This window comes from Borostomias antarcticus (genome assembly GCF_949987555.1).
Source record: "Borostomias antarcticus genome assembly, chromosome: 18".
Classification (NCBI taxonomy): Eukaryota; Metazoa; Chordata; class Actinopteri; order Stomiiformes; family Stomiidae; genus Borostomias; species Borostomias antarcticus.
The window spans coordinates 21,568,512-21,585,543 of record NC_140251.1 but is presented as its reverse complement, the minus strand read 5'-3'; the positions used below and the strand labels follow the sequence as shown (position 1 = coordinate 21,585,543).

Here is a 17,032-nt window from a genome sequence, read left to right as displayed (position 1 = left end):
TAAAAGCAGCCTAGCTTCTAAAACTGTAGTTTCAAAGATTTGACATTAGGAATGGTCAAGACTCTAACAGTCTTGGGCTGGTTTGTGGTCAGATCATGTCCCTGTGTTAGGAGGGAGAGTAGCTTCTGCTTGAGTTTAGCCAAGTGGTCTAGTGTGTAGTGTGTAGTGTGAACCACACATGTGTGCCTGGGTTCAGGTCCCCAGTAAGCACTGCACTAGGGGGTCTGTTTGGTAGGTACTTATATGTACTATGGTCTAGTGAATTGACTCAACCACATCTGGCTGCAGATGTTTCGAGTGATGATGAATGTTGTAAACTGTCTTTCCTTGTTCATTTTGTAATTTGTTGTTGTTTTATGTTTTGAAACCGTGTCTCTGTGCTGTTGCCTGTCTTGGCCAGGACCCTCTTGTAAAATAGATTTTTAATCTCAATGAGACCCCCCTTTTCCTGGTTAAATAAAGGTCAAGTAAAAAAATAAAATGTAATGTGTCCCTCTCCCATTCCTTTAGGGGAATGACACAAACCAGGCCTCTCTAATGAAGGAATAGGACTGACGATAACTCTGTACTTGTCCAAGCCAGAATGCCCATACTTCAGTAGCGTGAGGCAATGTGATGTCCTGTATAAGTCCCGCCCCTGCCCACCCTGGGCATGCCGACACATATGGGCAACACCTGGACACAACGCTGATGCCCCTCAGGCCCTGGGAGGACTAGTGATGCTCTGAACCAGGGGATCCAACGGGCTCTACGGGAGCTTCCAAGGAAGAGTTCAACTTCCACAAGGAAGACTCTAGGTCTTTGACTAATGGCAAAATATGCCTCTCAGGGAAACCAGGCCAGCAAACTACAGAGGTGTCTGGGCAGAGAACATGCATCATCAGCAGACAGGAAACTACAGAGGTGTCTGGGCCGAGATCAGACAGCAGGAAGAGTTCCAAAGATCAGTCATCATCAATCATAAATGATGAAAATATTTATGCTCCCTCGGGAGAGAGAGTTACGACATGTAAATACAAGAGACAGACTTTAGATTATGATTCAATGACTCCTCGGGCCAAAAGGTATGGTCTATCAATCATGATGAACGTGGCAGTTACTTTGTGTCTGTTCTTGTCTGTACAGTACGTACATCTTTACAGACATTGGGCTCTATTTGTAATTGCGTTTGATTTTCCTTTGATAATTTCAAACTCTTTTTGGAGGTTAAAAGCGTATAATGAAACTGTAACTTTTCAAGTTGATGGCTAAGCAGCGCCTGTCTGGAATTAAAGCTAACATTCCTCAACGTTTTATTGCTGTGCTAATGCGTGTGTCACATGTCAAGTTTTAGCCTTGCAGGCAAATTAGAATTCTCTCCTTTTATTCTTCCACCTGTCATACGAATAAATTATATTTAGTCCCCCCACAAACACACACACACACACTTGTCATTCCAAAAATACTTTGAAAATAACTCCTGAAGCAGAACTAAAGTATAACAGCCTTCGAGAGGGAAGGCTTCAGAGCTTACTGGAGGTTATATACAGTAATAAACGTTTGCTGCTCAGGCATTTTGGTCAGCCCCACCATCAAGTTACAAGGTCGTCTGCATCGACCTTATGTTAGAAAGGTGTTCTGTGAACAAGATGAGATGAGATAAAAATCCTGCATGAATTCAAAGGACACAGAGACAACGCTTGGGATTTAAAGTTCAGCTGGTGGCACGGGAGACCCCCTCTGACTCCATCTTGAACAGTGTGGGGCCCTGGGCTTTCTAACACACATTATGAGCATGCCCCCATGACGACGGAGGAAGATTCCAGGTACTAGTGACACCTCTGTTGTTCTGGGCCTGATCTGGCTCCCTTTACCTTTTCCTTTGCTCTCCATGAAACATGTTAACGGAGACTTGGCTAGCCAGGCTACTTATATCTCTTGCTTTTGCTTTTATCTGTACAGCACTTTGGTTCAGCCACAGCTGTTTGTAAATGTGCTATAGAAATAAAGTTGACTTGACTTGACTTCAAACACTCCAGTGACAGTATCTGAGTGATATTGTGTTCCAGCAGCTGGCAGTGGGGAACACTGTTTATGGTTTACCATTAGAAGTCATGGTTTACCATTAGAAGTCATGGTTTACCATTAGAAGTTATGGTTTACCATTAGAAGTCATGGTTTACCATTAGAAGTCATGGTTTACCGTTTGGGGTCACCAACAATGTCAGTCTGCATCTGTGTGTGCTAGGCCTTCCCTTCAGACCGGGGCTTCCAGTAGAACATTCTAGACTGGCAGGGATAAACAGCGCTGCCCTCTCAGTGACACCGGAAATCACTCATGAGCAAAGTCACAGGTAAGAAATCTGTTCGGTTTTGCTTTGAGAAGTCTCTGCTCTTGCTTATTTCATAATCAATATTCAAGAGTTAAAGCAATACATAGCGTTTTCTCGGAACTGCGCCCCCACAGGCTCTGCGAGTAAGTGCACTGTCGTACTGCCGTAACGTTATCAGATTGTCTTTTTCTTTTTCTGGCTTCCTCCGTGATGTTTTGCTTCGGTTTTCTCACCTCCGCCATGATATCATTGAGTTAAAAAACGCATGATATCCATAGACGCCGGAATAGATAGCTACTACTGTGTTGTTTAAGCACAGCGCACTTCGACTGAATGCCGCGTCCCGTGGGCGCGAGTTTTAAAAGGTAATAAATGTCAATGTATTATCTTTCTGAGTAGACTGTTTGGTCTCAGTTGGCGATTCAGCTTACTTTTAGTAAATCCAATTGGAGAATTAGCACCAGACATGTTTGTAAAGGTCCAAATATCGCAATGCAATGCTTTAACTGATGCCAGTTAGGGGTATCATTGATTGGTGCGCACATTTGAATGAATACAGTAACCTAGGTGATGGTTAACTTATTAACCTTACAAAAAAAACACTTTTACCACACACTCTCTAAGGCCGTGTCTGAATGTCCATACTATGTATGCAGTACATACTATATAGCAGGCCAGATGCAGCATGCTACATAAAAATCTGGCATACTATATAGTATGTACTGCATATTCCCGACATTACCCAAAAAATTTAGCATTCATCGAGAGGATGCTATTCCGGAAACAAGATGGCGATTTAAGTGAAACGTCGCGGCACGTCACCGTAGAGTTTCCGGTTTGTTAAAATTGGTGGAAATTGAGGCGACAGTAATTCGCCAACCTAGCTTAAATGTTCGTGGACATTGTAGCTAAATCTGTCGGTGGATTTTTTTTATTTTTTAGCAGATGTCTTAGTTATACCAAGATTAAGCTAACTATTGGCATCGGTGTGCTTATCGGTGTCATATTTTTTCAGTTTGAGTAATTTACGATTGAGCTAGCTAACCACCTTTAGCTCAATGGTCTCAGTTGCTGGTTAGCGATGAGGGGGGGGGGGTCCCAGCCCAGTTGATAACCCTCCGTTGCGGGTTGGCGGGATGCAACGGTCGGCTGGGATCCTGCCTCTCATAGCTAACCAGCAACTGGTCAGTGGACTGAACCAGGCAGCCTACGTTATGTCAGAATCAAATAACGTTATCAAACAAGCTTGGGAAATAGCTGGCTAGCATAATTTAAGCATAACAATCTAACGGCTAACTCCCCCAAAATAACCCCTCCACTGCACAAGCACCAACCCCAATAATAAGCACAAGCTAGGGGAGAACCGGGTCAAAAGTCGCACTTTTTGGTTTGATTCCATTTACTCCGAAATTAATAGAGATAGAGATTCCACATTTTATGACACACAACTTGCACATGTCCTTCACTATTATCAACTGTAATTTTCGTGCTAGGATATAAGAGCTTAACATAAATAGGGCGAGAACGGACCGAGCGCAATGCGACATTTGTCCCTGCCGAGCGGGACAGAAGTCTCATAGGAGAGGTGCAAAAGTCGCACTGCTGCAAAGTGTGTCCTATCTGTTTTTTTTGGCATGTAATTCTCTTTACTTTCAACGAATGTATTATTAGACATACTATCATAATAATATATAGCCTTCAACGACCTCCTGAGCTGCCTTCCTGATGGCCTCAGGGCTAAAGAGGCCGCGCGTCGTTTTCCTCACCCTAATATATTGGCATGCTATCAATGAAAGAAAATACATTGTAAATAAACATGGTTTTAGGCTATTGTTTTTATGTAGGCCTATAGGTTAAGCTATTTGTGTTCATAAGGTAACGTCATTGTAAACGAAAGTAGCCTATAGCCTATAATCCAATTGACTGGAACCAGGCGGTTTGACAAAAGTTAAGAGGCAAAATAATTTGTCTTGACTGCATTTAAGATATCTAAGTAAGTACCTTAAGTATCTTTCACATTAAAACTGCATACAAAGCTGACCAATAGCATTAGAAAGATCTCTTCGAGAGCTTTCACCTGTTCATTCTGCCCAAATGTCACTCGCGCACCCCTCTGGTTCTAAGCCCCGCCACGGTCTCCTGTCATTTCTCCCTGGCTTGCAGGCACGACTTGCTCGCACGAAACTTGAAAGCTATGTTATCATGTAGCCAGTAGATATGTTAAGAAAATTGCATATGTTTGCAAACTAAAACAAGTGAACACAATTTTACAATCGAAAAATGCTTATGAGACCATGATTTTACTTATATGGGGCAAAAGTGGTTTTCCATCGATATCTCTGTCAAATATGCTGCGATCGCGCCCAAAATTTGAAGGGAGCTCGTACACGGTAGTATGTGTAGGCACGTATAACCACATATTTGCAGGTCCAGTCATTCTGGAGAAAATTTGAACGCGACTTTCGTGCCGCGCGACTTTTGACCCGGCTCTCCCCTACTGAGTGCAAAGTTAGCCCTGCTAAAGGAGATAATACATTTGGAGGAGAGTGTTGCAGCTGGTGCTAAACGAGGCAAAGGAAGAACATTTGGTGGACTATTATAATAGCCATTCCACAGTTGGGATTATACAGAAAGGTGAGGATCGAGCCTGTTGGATGACCAACTCCAATGCCTGGCTAGCTCAATATTGTTGTAAGTTTAACATGAACTGTATGCGAGCCGGAGCCCGTCACTTTCACTGGATGACTCGAGTAGCATGCTACATTTATCTCGCATACTAAACATGTGGAGTTGTATGTACTAAATAGCGTGTAGTGGGCGAGTTGCAGTATGTACTATATAGTATGTAGTATGGACATTCGGACATGGCCTAAGTGAAATGAAGAGGCGGTCACATCAGGGAAATGATGACAGAAGCCAGACAGGAAGCCAGACAGACAGACAGATAGCCAGACAGACAGACAGAAGCCAGACAGACAGACAGAAGCCAGACAGACAGACAGAAGCCAGACAGACAGACAGAAGCCAGACAGACAGACAGATAGCCAGACAGACAGACAGACAGAAGCCAGACAGACAGACAGACAGATAGCCAGACAGACAGACAGACAGATAGCCAGACAGACAGACAGACAGACAGAAGCCAGAGAGACAGACCGAAGCCAGACAGACAGAAGCCAGCCAGACAGACAGACAGAAGCCAGACAGACAGACAGACAGACAGAAGCCAGACAGACAGACATAAGCCAGACAGACAGAAGCCAGACAGACAGACAGAAGCTAGACAGACAGACAGAAGCCAGAGAGACAGACAGAAGCCAGACAGACAGAAGCCAGACAGACAGACAGAAGCCAGACAGACAGACAGAAGCTAGACAGACAGACAGAAGCCAGACAGACAGACAGAAGCCAGACAGACAGAAGCCAGACAGACAGACAGAAGCCAGACAGACAGACAGAAGCCAGACAGACAGACAGGCAGACAGAAGCCAGACAGACAGACAGAAGCCAGACAGACAGACAGAAGCCAGACAGACAGAAGCCAGACAGACAGACAGAAGCCAGACAGACAGACAGAAGCGAGACAGACAGAAGCCAGACAGACAGACAGACAGAAGCCAGACAGACAGACAGCCAGACAGTGTGAAGACAGATGAATGCATGTAATCAAGCTTCAGACACAACAATGTCAAACCTTGGTTGATGACATCAACGTCTGTCATCACTGACAGAACTGGGAGGAGTAGTTTCTCTCCAGCCATTGTTTTTTTTCTGTGTGAAATGTGTGATGGGAAATGCCAGCTGCTCCCCGTGTGATTAGAGAGGGCCTTGGGTTCACAGAGAGATCAAAGTCACAGGTGCAATCTTTACATGACAACAAAGGCAACAATCTACATATCCATTGTGTCTGTGGATATAGGATTCAAGGTTTATTTGTCATATGAAGAGGATGCAGGTATCGTATACAATAATATGCTAAATATACAATGTAACTCCTCAAGCCAAAGACAATAATGCTATTAAATACAGATTTCTGCCCATCCATGGAGCTGCAGTATGGCGTCTGTGAGGGGATTTATCTGTGGTAGATATATGGATTATCCTGTAACAATCTCCTGAGAGGATAGAGGCAGGGATAGACAGAGGAGAGGCAGGTAGCCGTAATACTAGGACACCTTCAGATGAAACGTGAAGGAGAGAGATTAAAAATGATTGAAAACAAATGTGTTTTCCAGGCCGATAGACTCAAACCCTGCGCAGAGGCTCGTAATGTTTATTTCTGGAACAAATGACATAGAAAGTGAGTACCTCAGCGAAGATATGACCTGACATAAATATGAAGCCTTAGACACTGTAGGTCACACAGACCACAGCGTGTTTCTGAGAGCTGAGACATACACCAGCCTTCCTGGAGGCTCAACATGTCACGTTTTTGCATCTCAGACAGGAAAACAGGCCGAGCCAATCAGCAGCATTTGCACAATGCCGAGAGTAAAGTTGTGACTCCCTAAAATAGCCCCTGCAGCGCCGCCGAGACCACGCAGAGCGCAGACGGCGCCTCCGCTCATGGAAATACTATCTTTTTAACTTGTTTTTCAGCTTCTGTCAACAGAACCTTCACGAGTGAGACACGGGGAGCTGAGGTGAACCCTTCCAAAAATAAAATAAAGAAGCTGGAAATAAACCAAGCCAACGGGCCGACGAGAACAGTGGGGTTCTAACCGTCGGGAGGTGCTGGCTGGGTTCTCGGCTCTTGTCTGGGGCTGTCGGGAGCTGGCTTCTCAAAGAAATTGTCATCCTGACATGTCGGGGAGGAAATTAGTATATCAGTATACAGTGAAGTGCTCACGCAGAAGGGGGATTCAGAGGCTGTGGCGAACACGGAGATTAAAGTGTTTCCTGAATGCAACTGATTTATTCACAACTAGATACACCGCAGGGCCTACAACACACAGGACTAGAACGACTGGAGTGAAAACAACTGAGTTTCAACTGGAAAGAGCAGACATTATTATCTCTCTACACCAAATACAGAGCGAGTTATCCGCCATAGCGTTTTGCATAATACTGAACTATGTTTTCGAAAAGCTAGCATGGGCAGAAGGCAGAAGGTAGTTCCAGCCTAATGCACATAAGATCAGGATAGTCATGAAGCGATTATGTTGATGTACAATGACAACATAACAAGCCAAGTCACTGAGAGGGTGGTGTATTCACCGGTAGGCTCGGTACAAGATGCAGCCCTCATTTCGTTAAGCGAAGCGACCACTTGCGCTTTCCCCTCTGGGCTGGAAGGCTGTTTATTCTCACGCACGCCCAGAACAAAGCGTGGGAATGAGGAGGAAGACGGTCGGCCTGGTGTGTTCGCCCTTCCTACGCACAACCCAGTCCTCTACGAGAGAGCCAGACGACTCTGTCGCATCCAGCAGCTGCTTCCCAATCCTCCACAGATGGCATCCTGGGACACGGACGGCAGGTGATGAAATGCAAAGCAACAATTTCGCTCCCACCCGAGACGCCTTTTAATCACCTTAACAGAGATACCAGGAGATACCCGAGACGCCTTTTAATCACCTTAACAGAGGGACCAGGAGAACCGAGCAAAGCTTTAGATCACAGCAGGTCTGGGAGTTCACACTGTGGGTGGTACAGCCTCGAACAGAGCACCTTAAGCCTCTCGCTACCACTCTCTCTCTCTCCCTCTCTCTCTCCCTCTCTCTCTATCTCTCTCTCTTTCCCTCTCTCTCTCTCCCTCTCTTGGCTCACTACGTTCCTCTCTTCTCTCTCTCTCTCCTTCTCGTTGTCACTCTGAAAGCAGGAAGGGAGGAGGTAGGAGGCGTTTCTTGGCTCTTACCGTCCACGCAGGCCGGGCTGGCTCGGGTGGTGCCGGCAATCTGGCCCTTCCTGCAGGCGCACCTCGCCGTCTGGCGCGCGATGGTCCGCCGTGGCTGGCTGCTGTCACGGTCCAGAGTGACGATCTCACACGTTCCTGCAGCCAGCTGACCTGAGGAGGACAGAGACAGAGGAAATGACATCAGACAGGCGGACAGAGGAAGAGGAAATGATGTCACACAGGAGGACAGAGGAGGAGGACGTGACATCAGACAGCAGGACAGAGGAAGAGGAAATTATGTCACACAGGAGGACAGAGGAAGAGGATGTGACATCAGACAGGAGTCATAGACATACAGTCAAATTGATTCGACAAACACCATGGACTTTTATCCAAAGCGTTTTACAATGGTTTCTCATTCACCCATTCACGCACACATTCACACACCAATGGCGGCAGCTGCCATGCAAGGTGCTAGCCTGCTGCTCCTTGGGAACAATTTGGTGGCCGACCCTACGATCACTGGATGACGGCTCTACCACTGAGCCACAGCCCTGATAGAGAAGGTGACGGTGGCACATGGCCGAGGTTCAGGAGGCCGACAGCCCTTCCACACAGATAGAGAAGATGCTGAACCCAGAACAGAAACGTTTCAGTGTTGAGCTGGCTTTATTGGACACCTACTAAGATAAATAACGTTAGACTGGTGAACAATGCGGATTTTATGTCGGTTTCACAGCGCAAATGATCCGTCTTCTGGTAAGACCCACAGTTGCAATTGTTTGACTAACTATACTGTTGGTAGCTGGCTGAAAGCTACAGTATAACGTTAGTCTAACAGCCCAAGCCTCCAAGCTTGCGTGGCCGACTGCAGGGTGCTTTTCCTCGGTGTCGCGGGGGAGACGCGCCATCGTTATACCTTTATCGTACTTTCTCCAACAGTACGATAAAGGTAGCGTGTATCTTCATAATGTTTGAGGGTTAAAAGGTAGTGTGACATCTCACATTTCTGATATTTAGGACTTTGTAAATGCCTGTACACTTCCTGTTGTTGAGGTAACTATGGTTACAAACAAATGTGTGGAAGTTGGGGCCGCGGCCTGTCAATCATTTCTGAATGACAGCTCTCTTTGACACGCCCACAAAACGAGGATAACTGGCGTGTCACGTTCAACCACTGTGTTATCCCTTTAACATCAGCAGTGCATGAGACTGGACACTGACTTTGAAACTGGACACTGACTTTGAAACTGGATGCTGGCTCAGTTGAAGACTGGTCATTGTTGATGTATCTAAATCCTAGGAACCCACTGACCCACAGACTGACCCACAGACTGACCTCTGACAATACTGACCCACAGACTGACCCACAGACTGACCTCTGACAATACTGACCCACAGACTGACCCACAGACTGACCCACAGACAGACCCACAGACTGACCCACAGACTGACCCACAGACTGACCTCTGACAATACTGACCCACAGACTGACCCACAGACTGACCCATAGACTAACCTCTGACAATACTGACCCACAGACTGACCCACAGACTGACCCACAGACTGACCCATAGACTAACCTCTGACAATACTGACCCACAGACTGACCTCTGACAATACTGACCCACAGACTGACCCACAGACTGACCCATAGACTAACCTCTGACAATACTGACCCACAGACTGACCTCTGACAATACAGACCCATAGACTAACCTGTGACAGTAAAGCAGTCCTGGGCCCTCGGCATAGAGAGACACACACATGCATACACGCACACACACACACACACGCACACACACACACACATATACACGCACGCACACACACACACACACAAACACGCACACACACACACGCACACACACACACACACACACACACGCACACATACACGCACACACGCACACACACACACACATATACACACACACACACACACACACACACACACACACACACACACAGTGATTAAATCTGGCCCCACGTACAATGTAGAGGTTCTTGGAGAGAGTTAATTAAGTTTACTGCAGGGACACATCCAGAGTAATGGTTCTCTGTCAGGACACAGATTATAAAGCACTAGGATACAGTCCCTCGTTCAAGGCTGCCCAGTTTGACCACAGATGGAGAAACAGTCATTAGTTTTCCTGATACTTTGAATATAAAATGGGAAGAATTAAAAAAGGGAACTGAAGATGCATGGCTCTCTGTTCTCTGCTCTGTTTCCAGCACTAGTGTGTTAAAGGGACACTGTCACATTTGTTTCAGTTGATATTATTTGAATCAAATGCTTAAATTCTGTGTGTAGCCTTTTGGAAATGACCATCAGTGTATCTGTTTCCCTACATGGAAGACAAAATCACGGAAAAATGTCAGGCCAAACCAGTCCAGTGATGTCATTGTACTTTTGAAACCCTTTGATTATTTTCTGCAATTCCGTGTTCCATGTTGGTAAACAGTTACACTGACAGTCATTTTATGAAGGCCTACCGATGCGATTTAAAGCCCCATTATGTAGCGGTCCAGTTTTGTGCACTTTAGCGGCCCCTAAAGGCCACTAGAGCCATTACAACCGCAGTACCACTGTCATAAAACGCTGAGAGACGCCTGTTACGCCTCTCACGTGCATTTGTTGACAACTGACAAGCTGAGGAAAACAGAGTCTGCCAGCAGATTCAAAGAGGAGAGCTAAAGGTAAAGCAGAACGTTCATGCGAGAGAAAACCGTGTCTCGCGGTCAAAAGTTACATAGTGCAAATACCGGCCGCCGGACCCCTCTGTGGGAATGGAAGAGGTGCTGTTCTCGCTATAATAATCCAGCACACCAATAGATCGACTTTGAAACTGATATTTTAAGATGAAATCAACAACATAGTGGGTCTTTAAGCATTCAATCCAAATAATATCAGTTGAAACAAATGTGACCGTGCCCCTATAAAGACATGCCTTCCTTGTGCATACATGTAAATAACTGTGTGTGTGTGTGTGTGTGTTTCAAACTCATTAGAACAAGGCCCATGTCTTCGCCCCATGTCTTCCACTCCAAAGTGAGCCTTAACCCTTTGATGTTTGTGTCCTCAGGGTTTTTAATGAATCTGCATGTGGACTTGCCATGTTCAACCACCGACTACATCGATGGAGCTTCTCCATCCTCCAGTGTCAGAGAAGACACATCTGACCTTCCTCATAATCTCCGTTTGAGACATGAAAACACAAAGGCTTGGTTTCTATATCTCATGTTTAAATAAGCTATTTTCCCCATAAAGTGTGCGCACGCACACACACACACACACACACACAGACACACACACACACACACACGCACACACACACACAGACACACACACACACATACATTACATTCTACTGTAAGCCCCACTTTTCCAGAAAACCCCTTAAACGCCGATGCAAATGAGATGTGTTGAGATATTGACTGTGTTCACACAGCCCTGTAGATATGACTGGTTATCTCTCCCAGCAGGAACCAAGCAGAGGATGACTTTTCCCATCCTCCTCATCCTCCTCATCCTCCTCATCCTCCTCATCCCATTGGTCCTATCTCCCTCTCTCTGGTCTCACTTCAGTGGCTGTATGCATTTACTGTATGTGCCCAGGCACAATCCCTCATATTAAGAATAAATCATTTAATTGGTTTGGATTCCATCTTTTTATTATTCCTAAAATTGTGATTGTATTGTTTTTCAACCACAGGCAGAGCATTGGGCAGTGGACACAATGTCACAAGGAACTGTAGCTACTACACAATGTCACAAGGAACTGTAGCTACTACACAATGTCACAAGGAACTGTAGCTACTACACAATGTCACAAGGAACTGTAGCTACTACACAATGGCACAAGGAACTGTAGCTACTACACAATGTCACAAGGAACTGTAGCTACTACACAATGTCACAAGGAACTGTAGCTACTACACAATGATACAAGGAACTGTAGCTACTACACAATGTCACAAGGAACTGTAGCTACTACACAATGATACAAGGAACTGTAGCTACTACACAATGTCACAAGGAACTGTAGCTACTACACAATGTCACAAGGAACTGTAGCTACTACACAATGATACAAGGAACTGTAGCTACTACACAATGATACGAGGAACTGTAGCTACTACACAATGTCACAAGGAACTGTAGCTACTACACAATGTCACAAGGAACTGTAGCTACTACACAATGATACAAGGAACTGTAGCTACTACACAATGATACAAGGAACTGTAGCTACTACACAATTATACAAGGAACTGTAGCTACTACACAATGATACAAGGAACTGTAGCTACTACACAATGATACAAGGAACTGTAGCTACTACACAATGATACAAGGAACTGTAGCTACTACACAAAGATACAAGGAACTGTAGCTACTACACAATGATACAAGGAACTGTAGCTACTACACAATGTCACAAGGAACTGTAGCTACTACACAATGTTACAAGGAACTGTAGCTACTACACAATGATACAAGGAACTGTAGCTACTACACAATGTCACAAGGAACTGTAGCTACTACACAATGTCACAAGGAACTGTAGCTACTACACAATGATACAAGGAACTGTAGCTACTACACAATGATACAAGGAACTGTAGCTACTACACAATGTCACAAGGAACTGTAGCTACTACACAATGATACAAGGAACTGTAGCTACTACACAATGTCACAAGGAACTGTAGCTACTACACAATGTTACAAGGAACTGTAGCTACTACACAATGTTACAAGGAACTGTAGCTACTACACAATGATACAAGGAACTGTAGCTACTACACAATGATACAAGGAACTGTAGCTACTACACAATGATACAAGGAACTGTAGCTACTACACAATGATACAAGGAACTGTAGCTACTACACAATGTCACAAGGAACTGTATCTACTACACAATGTCACAAGGAACTGTAGCTACTACACAATGTCACAAGGAACTGTAGCTACTACACAATGTCACAAGGAACTGTACTACATAATAATACAAGGTGCTGTACTGCAGCTTCACAGTAGGTTGGTGTGGTTGTGTTGAACAGAAGTGTCTGATAAGTAGGCTACTATTTAACCCTTGAATATTCCAAAGCCATTATTCCAAACAATGAACAGTTGCTGTTAACTTACATAAAAAAATAATATTCAATTTCAATTAATGTAAGGTAATGAGATGTAGCAGAGTATGACATTTGAAGGAATCACTGTCTCAGTGACATTATAATACACTGCCAGTGCTCAACCAATGGGCCTGAACGAAGGCCTGCAGCTCGGGAGCCACAGTACAGTAGCTATGTCCATAGCCTGGGGGCGCTCTACAGGAAGCACCAAAGGTTACAATCCATTTCCAGCTCCGCTACGCCACGTTAGACATGTGCCCAGATATCTGATCCACGTGTCTGAGAAACAGTCTAAAGCGCACCTCGTTCCACACCTGGAAGGTACAGTCGACGCACCTCCATCGCTCAGGCCAAGCCAGCCGTGAATGTTAGCGTGTTAGCATCCACGCACCCTTCATGTTGCTTTATGGGAGAGTGAGAAACGCTCATAACAAGCCAGGCGTGAATGTTATTAGCATGTTAGCACCCCCGTATCCCCTTCACATATGTGTGAGGGAGCAGAGGAGAGAAGGTCTGAAGTCGGACCATAAATAAACATGATGCTGCCATAAAATTGAGATGTCACGTTAATGACAGGCGGATTAAGATGTATGTGGAGATGGGCCTTCGTTTTTGCAAAATAAACGTTTCATCAAAAGCTTGGGATAGAGACAGATTTGTGGCCGCTACTCTGAGGCTAAAATGATCGATATGATCATTGACATCTCTCTCCAGAGGTTTCTAGGTTTGTGTGCATTCTGCTCTGCTTAGATTCCACACTTATTTGGATTGATTCCCAGGCTGCAAATGCAAACTCCAAACAACAGACACTGTAACGTATCCATGGAATGTGTGTGTGTGTGTGTGTGTGTGTGTGTGTCAGCATTCTTTTGTTTTGCCTGTCGAGAGGAAGCCCTACACATTAAAAGAACAATATGTTTCAAAGCAGATTCTCTTTCGGTCTGTGTCTGAGGGCTGTATCCTGAAAGGATGTGAAGCTGGGAGGACTTCTGCACACATGCACATTTTGACGAGGACAGCAATCTTGGGGTATATGTGCTAACTAGACTTCCAACATGCCTCAAGTTAAACTAGAGAGACTAGTTTAAGGCTTGGTGAGAAAAGGGGGTGTATGCTGGGTTTTTCTGAAGACTGATTGGTTCCCTAGGAAGCGGATGCGGTGGAGTTGATTAGCACTAGATATAGACTATCCTGCAGCACCATGAGTAGATTTAATGATGAAAGCTTTTCAATGTTGAACAATGGACATATTTTGCCTAGTTGGCATAGAGTAGCAAAAGACCACCATGGCACTTACTCTATGCAAGCTGACGGGCTGTAAAGGCGAGCCCTATGCCAGCGCTTGTGTAAAGTAAAAATTGTATCCATGGCACACGTTCCTACGCACAGATGTGTCAAACATACCTTGCGTAGCTCATGCTAGCTTAGCTTGCGTAGAATATCAATGAGCTTTAGGTCTTCACTAGCACTTCAGTGATCCTGTTATGTCGAGGCCACTGGGGCAACTTGGGCTCGAAATGGCACCTCTCGACATATCCAGCAATATTAAAGTGCAAATGCAGTACAAACAACAGAGCAGATACTAAATACAAATGACAGCTGCTGTGCGGGGCCAAGCGTTTTGAATCGGGGCCAAGCGTTTTGAGGAGCATGAGGAAAATGAATTATTTAAATATTTAAAAATATTAAAAGCCATGTGTCTGAAATCCAAACCATAGAATGTAGGAATTAGCATGTTTATTCTGCACCCGGAGCTTGAACTCACAACCAGTGGCGTATTTAGGCATGGGAGACATGGGCAGCCGCCCGGCATCTCGCAGGGGCCGGCAAGAGGAGCAGAAAAAGAAAACAGAATTTAATAATAAACTCAGTCCCCCTGCCCCCCACCCCCGACGCCCACGGTGTCGGTGTGACTCGCCACCCCGCGCACCCTGTGTGACTTATCGGAGGTAAGTCAAGAAAAAGAGGAAAGAAGAGGAGGATAAACGTTCGAAAGATAAAGGTATACCGCTATGTCATCCCTTTATGAGTACAAACATGTAATGACATGCTAGTTACTAATGTTATTATCTTACTGTAACGTTATGTGCTAGCCAGATAGCTAGCTAGCTAGAAAGGCAGAAGACAGTAAATACGAAAATAAACGTCTCTTTTTTTGCCTTGGTTTTTACTGCAATTTTATCTGAACACTGTCACACGCAGTTTGGGTTTTGTCTCTGTGGAAGGAATAGGGGCTCATGCAGTGACTGGGTGACTGTTTTCTCAGTTAGGCTTAGCTATCTATCTATCTAACGTTAGTTAGCTAGCATAAGCATTGGATATACTTCCACACAGTTTCATCCTGATAATGTGTGTAGCCTATTGCCTTCAGCATAAATTATTACAACCTCACTACAGCACATTACAGTATATAAACTTTCATTGAGGTGACATCGTAGGTTTTCTGAGATTGTATTGACTTGACTAGCAAATGTTACTGAGCTCGGGAATTTTCAATGCTGTAGGCTGGCTTACTTAAACTGTCTAGCCTGTGTAATGATGATTAATCTGTGTACTATATTAGGTCTGTTGGGGTTTTTAAGTCATAATTAGCCAATGAGGTTTAATGGTTCATTTGGTTCCTCTCCTGAAGGTTTGACTCATACTGTATTTCAATGCAAATTCAGGGGCACTTCTGAAATATTTTGGAGCACCATTGGAAAGACCGGCACATAAAAGTGCATGGCGTTCCAGTAGGCAGGGTGTCAGCTCACGTTGTGGTTTTCACGGACGCATCTCTAGACGGCGGGGGAACTGCGCCACAACACCTCCTGGAACTAGAGACGGTGTCGCTAGTGTTGCACCACTTGGCCCACCTGGTAGGGGGGTGCAATGTGCTGGTGCGGTCAGACGACCAGATCACAGGGGCTTACATCAACCGGCAAGGAGGAGTCTGGCCACCGGTGCTTCACCACGGCGGTGGAGCTGTGGCGATGGGCTCATGTCAACCTCCGGTCTCACAGCCAGCCGCCTGAATGTCGGGGCAGACTTGACGTCCCGGGGCGGGCCTCAGCAGGGTGAGTGGGGCCTACATCCTCCGATTGTGGCTCAACTTTGGGCTCTGGCAAGTGGGACGCTTTTGCGCGCTGGTGTGAAATGAGGGTCATCGCTCCCGAGTCCTGCTTGGTGGAGACGATTTTGGAATTTCTCCAACACCTGGTAGATCATGATGATGCTCTAGCGGCATCCACTATCAAAGTGTATGCATGCACTATTTCCGTGTCATGAGGGGTTCACCAAAGATACGCTTTATGGGCACCCCCTGGCCAAGCGCTTTCTGAGGCCGCATTAGAAGGAGACTCTGAAGATGTAGTATACAGTGCCTGAGCCTCTATTTTTGGAAAGTGCAAAATGTGGCGGCGTGGCATGCCTCTGGTGGCGCTGTGGTGACAGCGCATTGGCGGGAAGCACCAACGTCTTTCCGTGCAGTGTTGCAATTTAACCACCAGGAGGCTTGAGATTGTTGATCAAGAAGCAACTAGTGGCAGCGGAGCGTACGACAATACTGAAGATTATTGAGAGACTGGTAACTTTAGGCTGGAATGTAGCCTATTCAGCGAAATCAAACCAAAACTATAACTAGCCAATATATAAACTATAATTATATAACATTTGAGATGTACAATGTATGTACATGTATAACAATTGAGAAAGTCTGACAGTACAAAAAAAACAGTGCAATGTACAAATTACGATATACCAA

General features: G+C 45.2%; 1 protein-coding gene across 1 annotated transcript in view; it reads right to left on the bottom strand.

Annotated features, from left to right (window-relative positions):
• The window catches only part of LOC311320968 (chemokine-like protein TAFA-5), a gene marked incomplete at both ends in the record, with an annotated part of 192,865 nt that overhangs the window by 55,098 nt on the left and 120,735 nt on the right, over positions 1-17,032 (bottom strand). Inside the window, one exon of the mRNA XM_084452835.1 lies at positions 8,167-8,316. Within this exon, the coding sequence (XP_084308961.1) occupies positions 8,167-8,316 (150 nt within the window). The remainder of the gene's footprint in view (positions 1-8,166; positions 8,317-17,032) is intronic.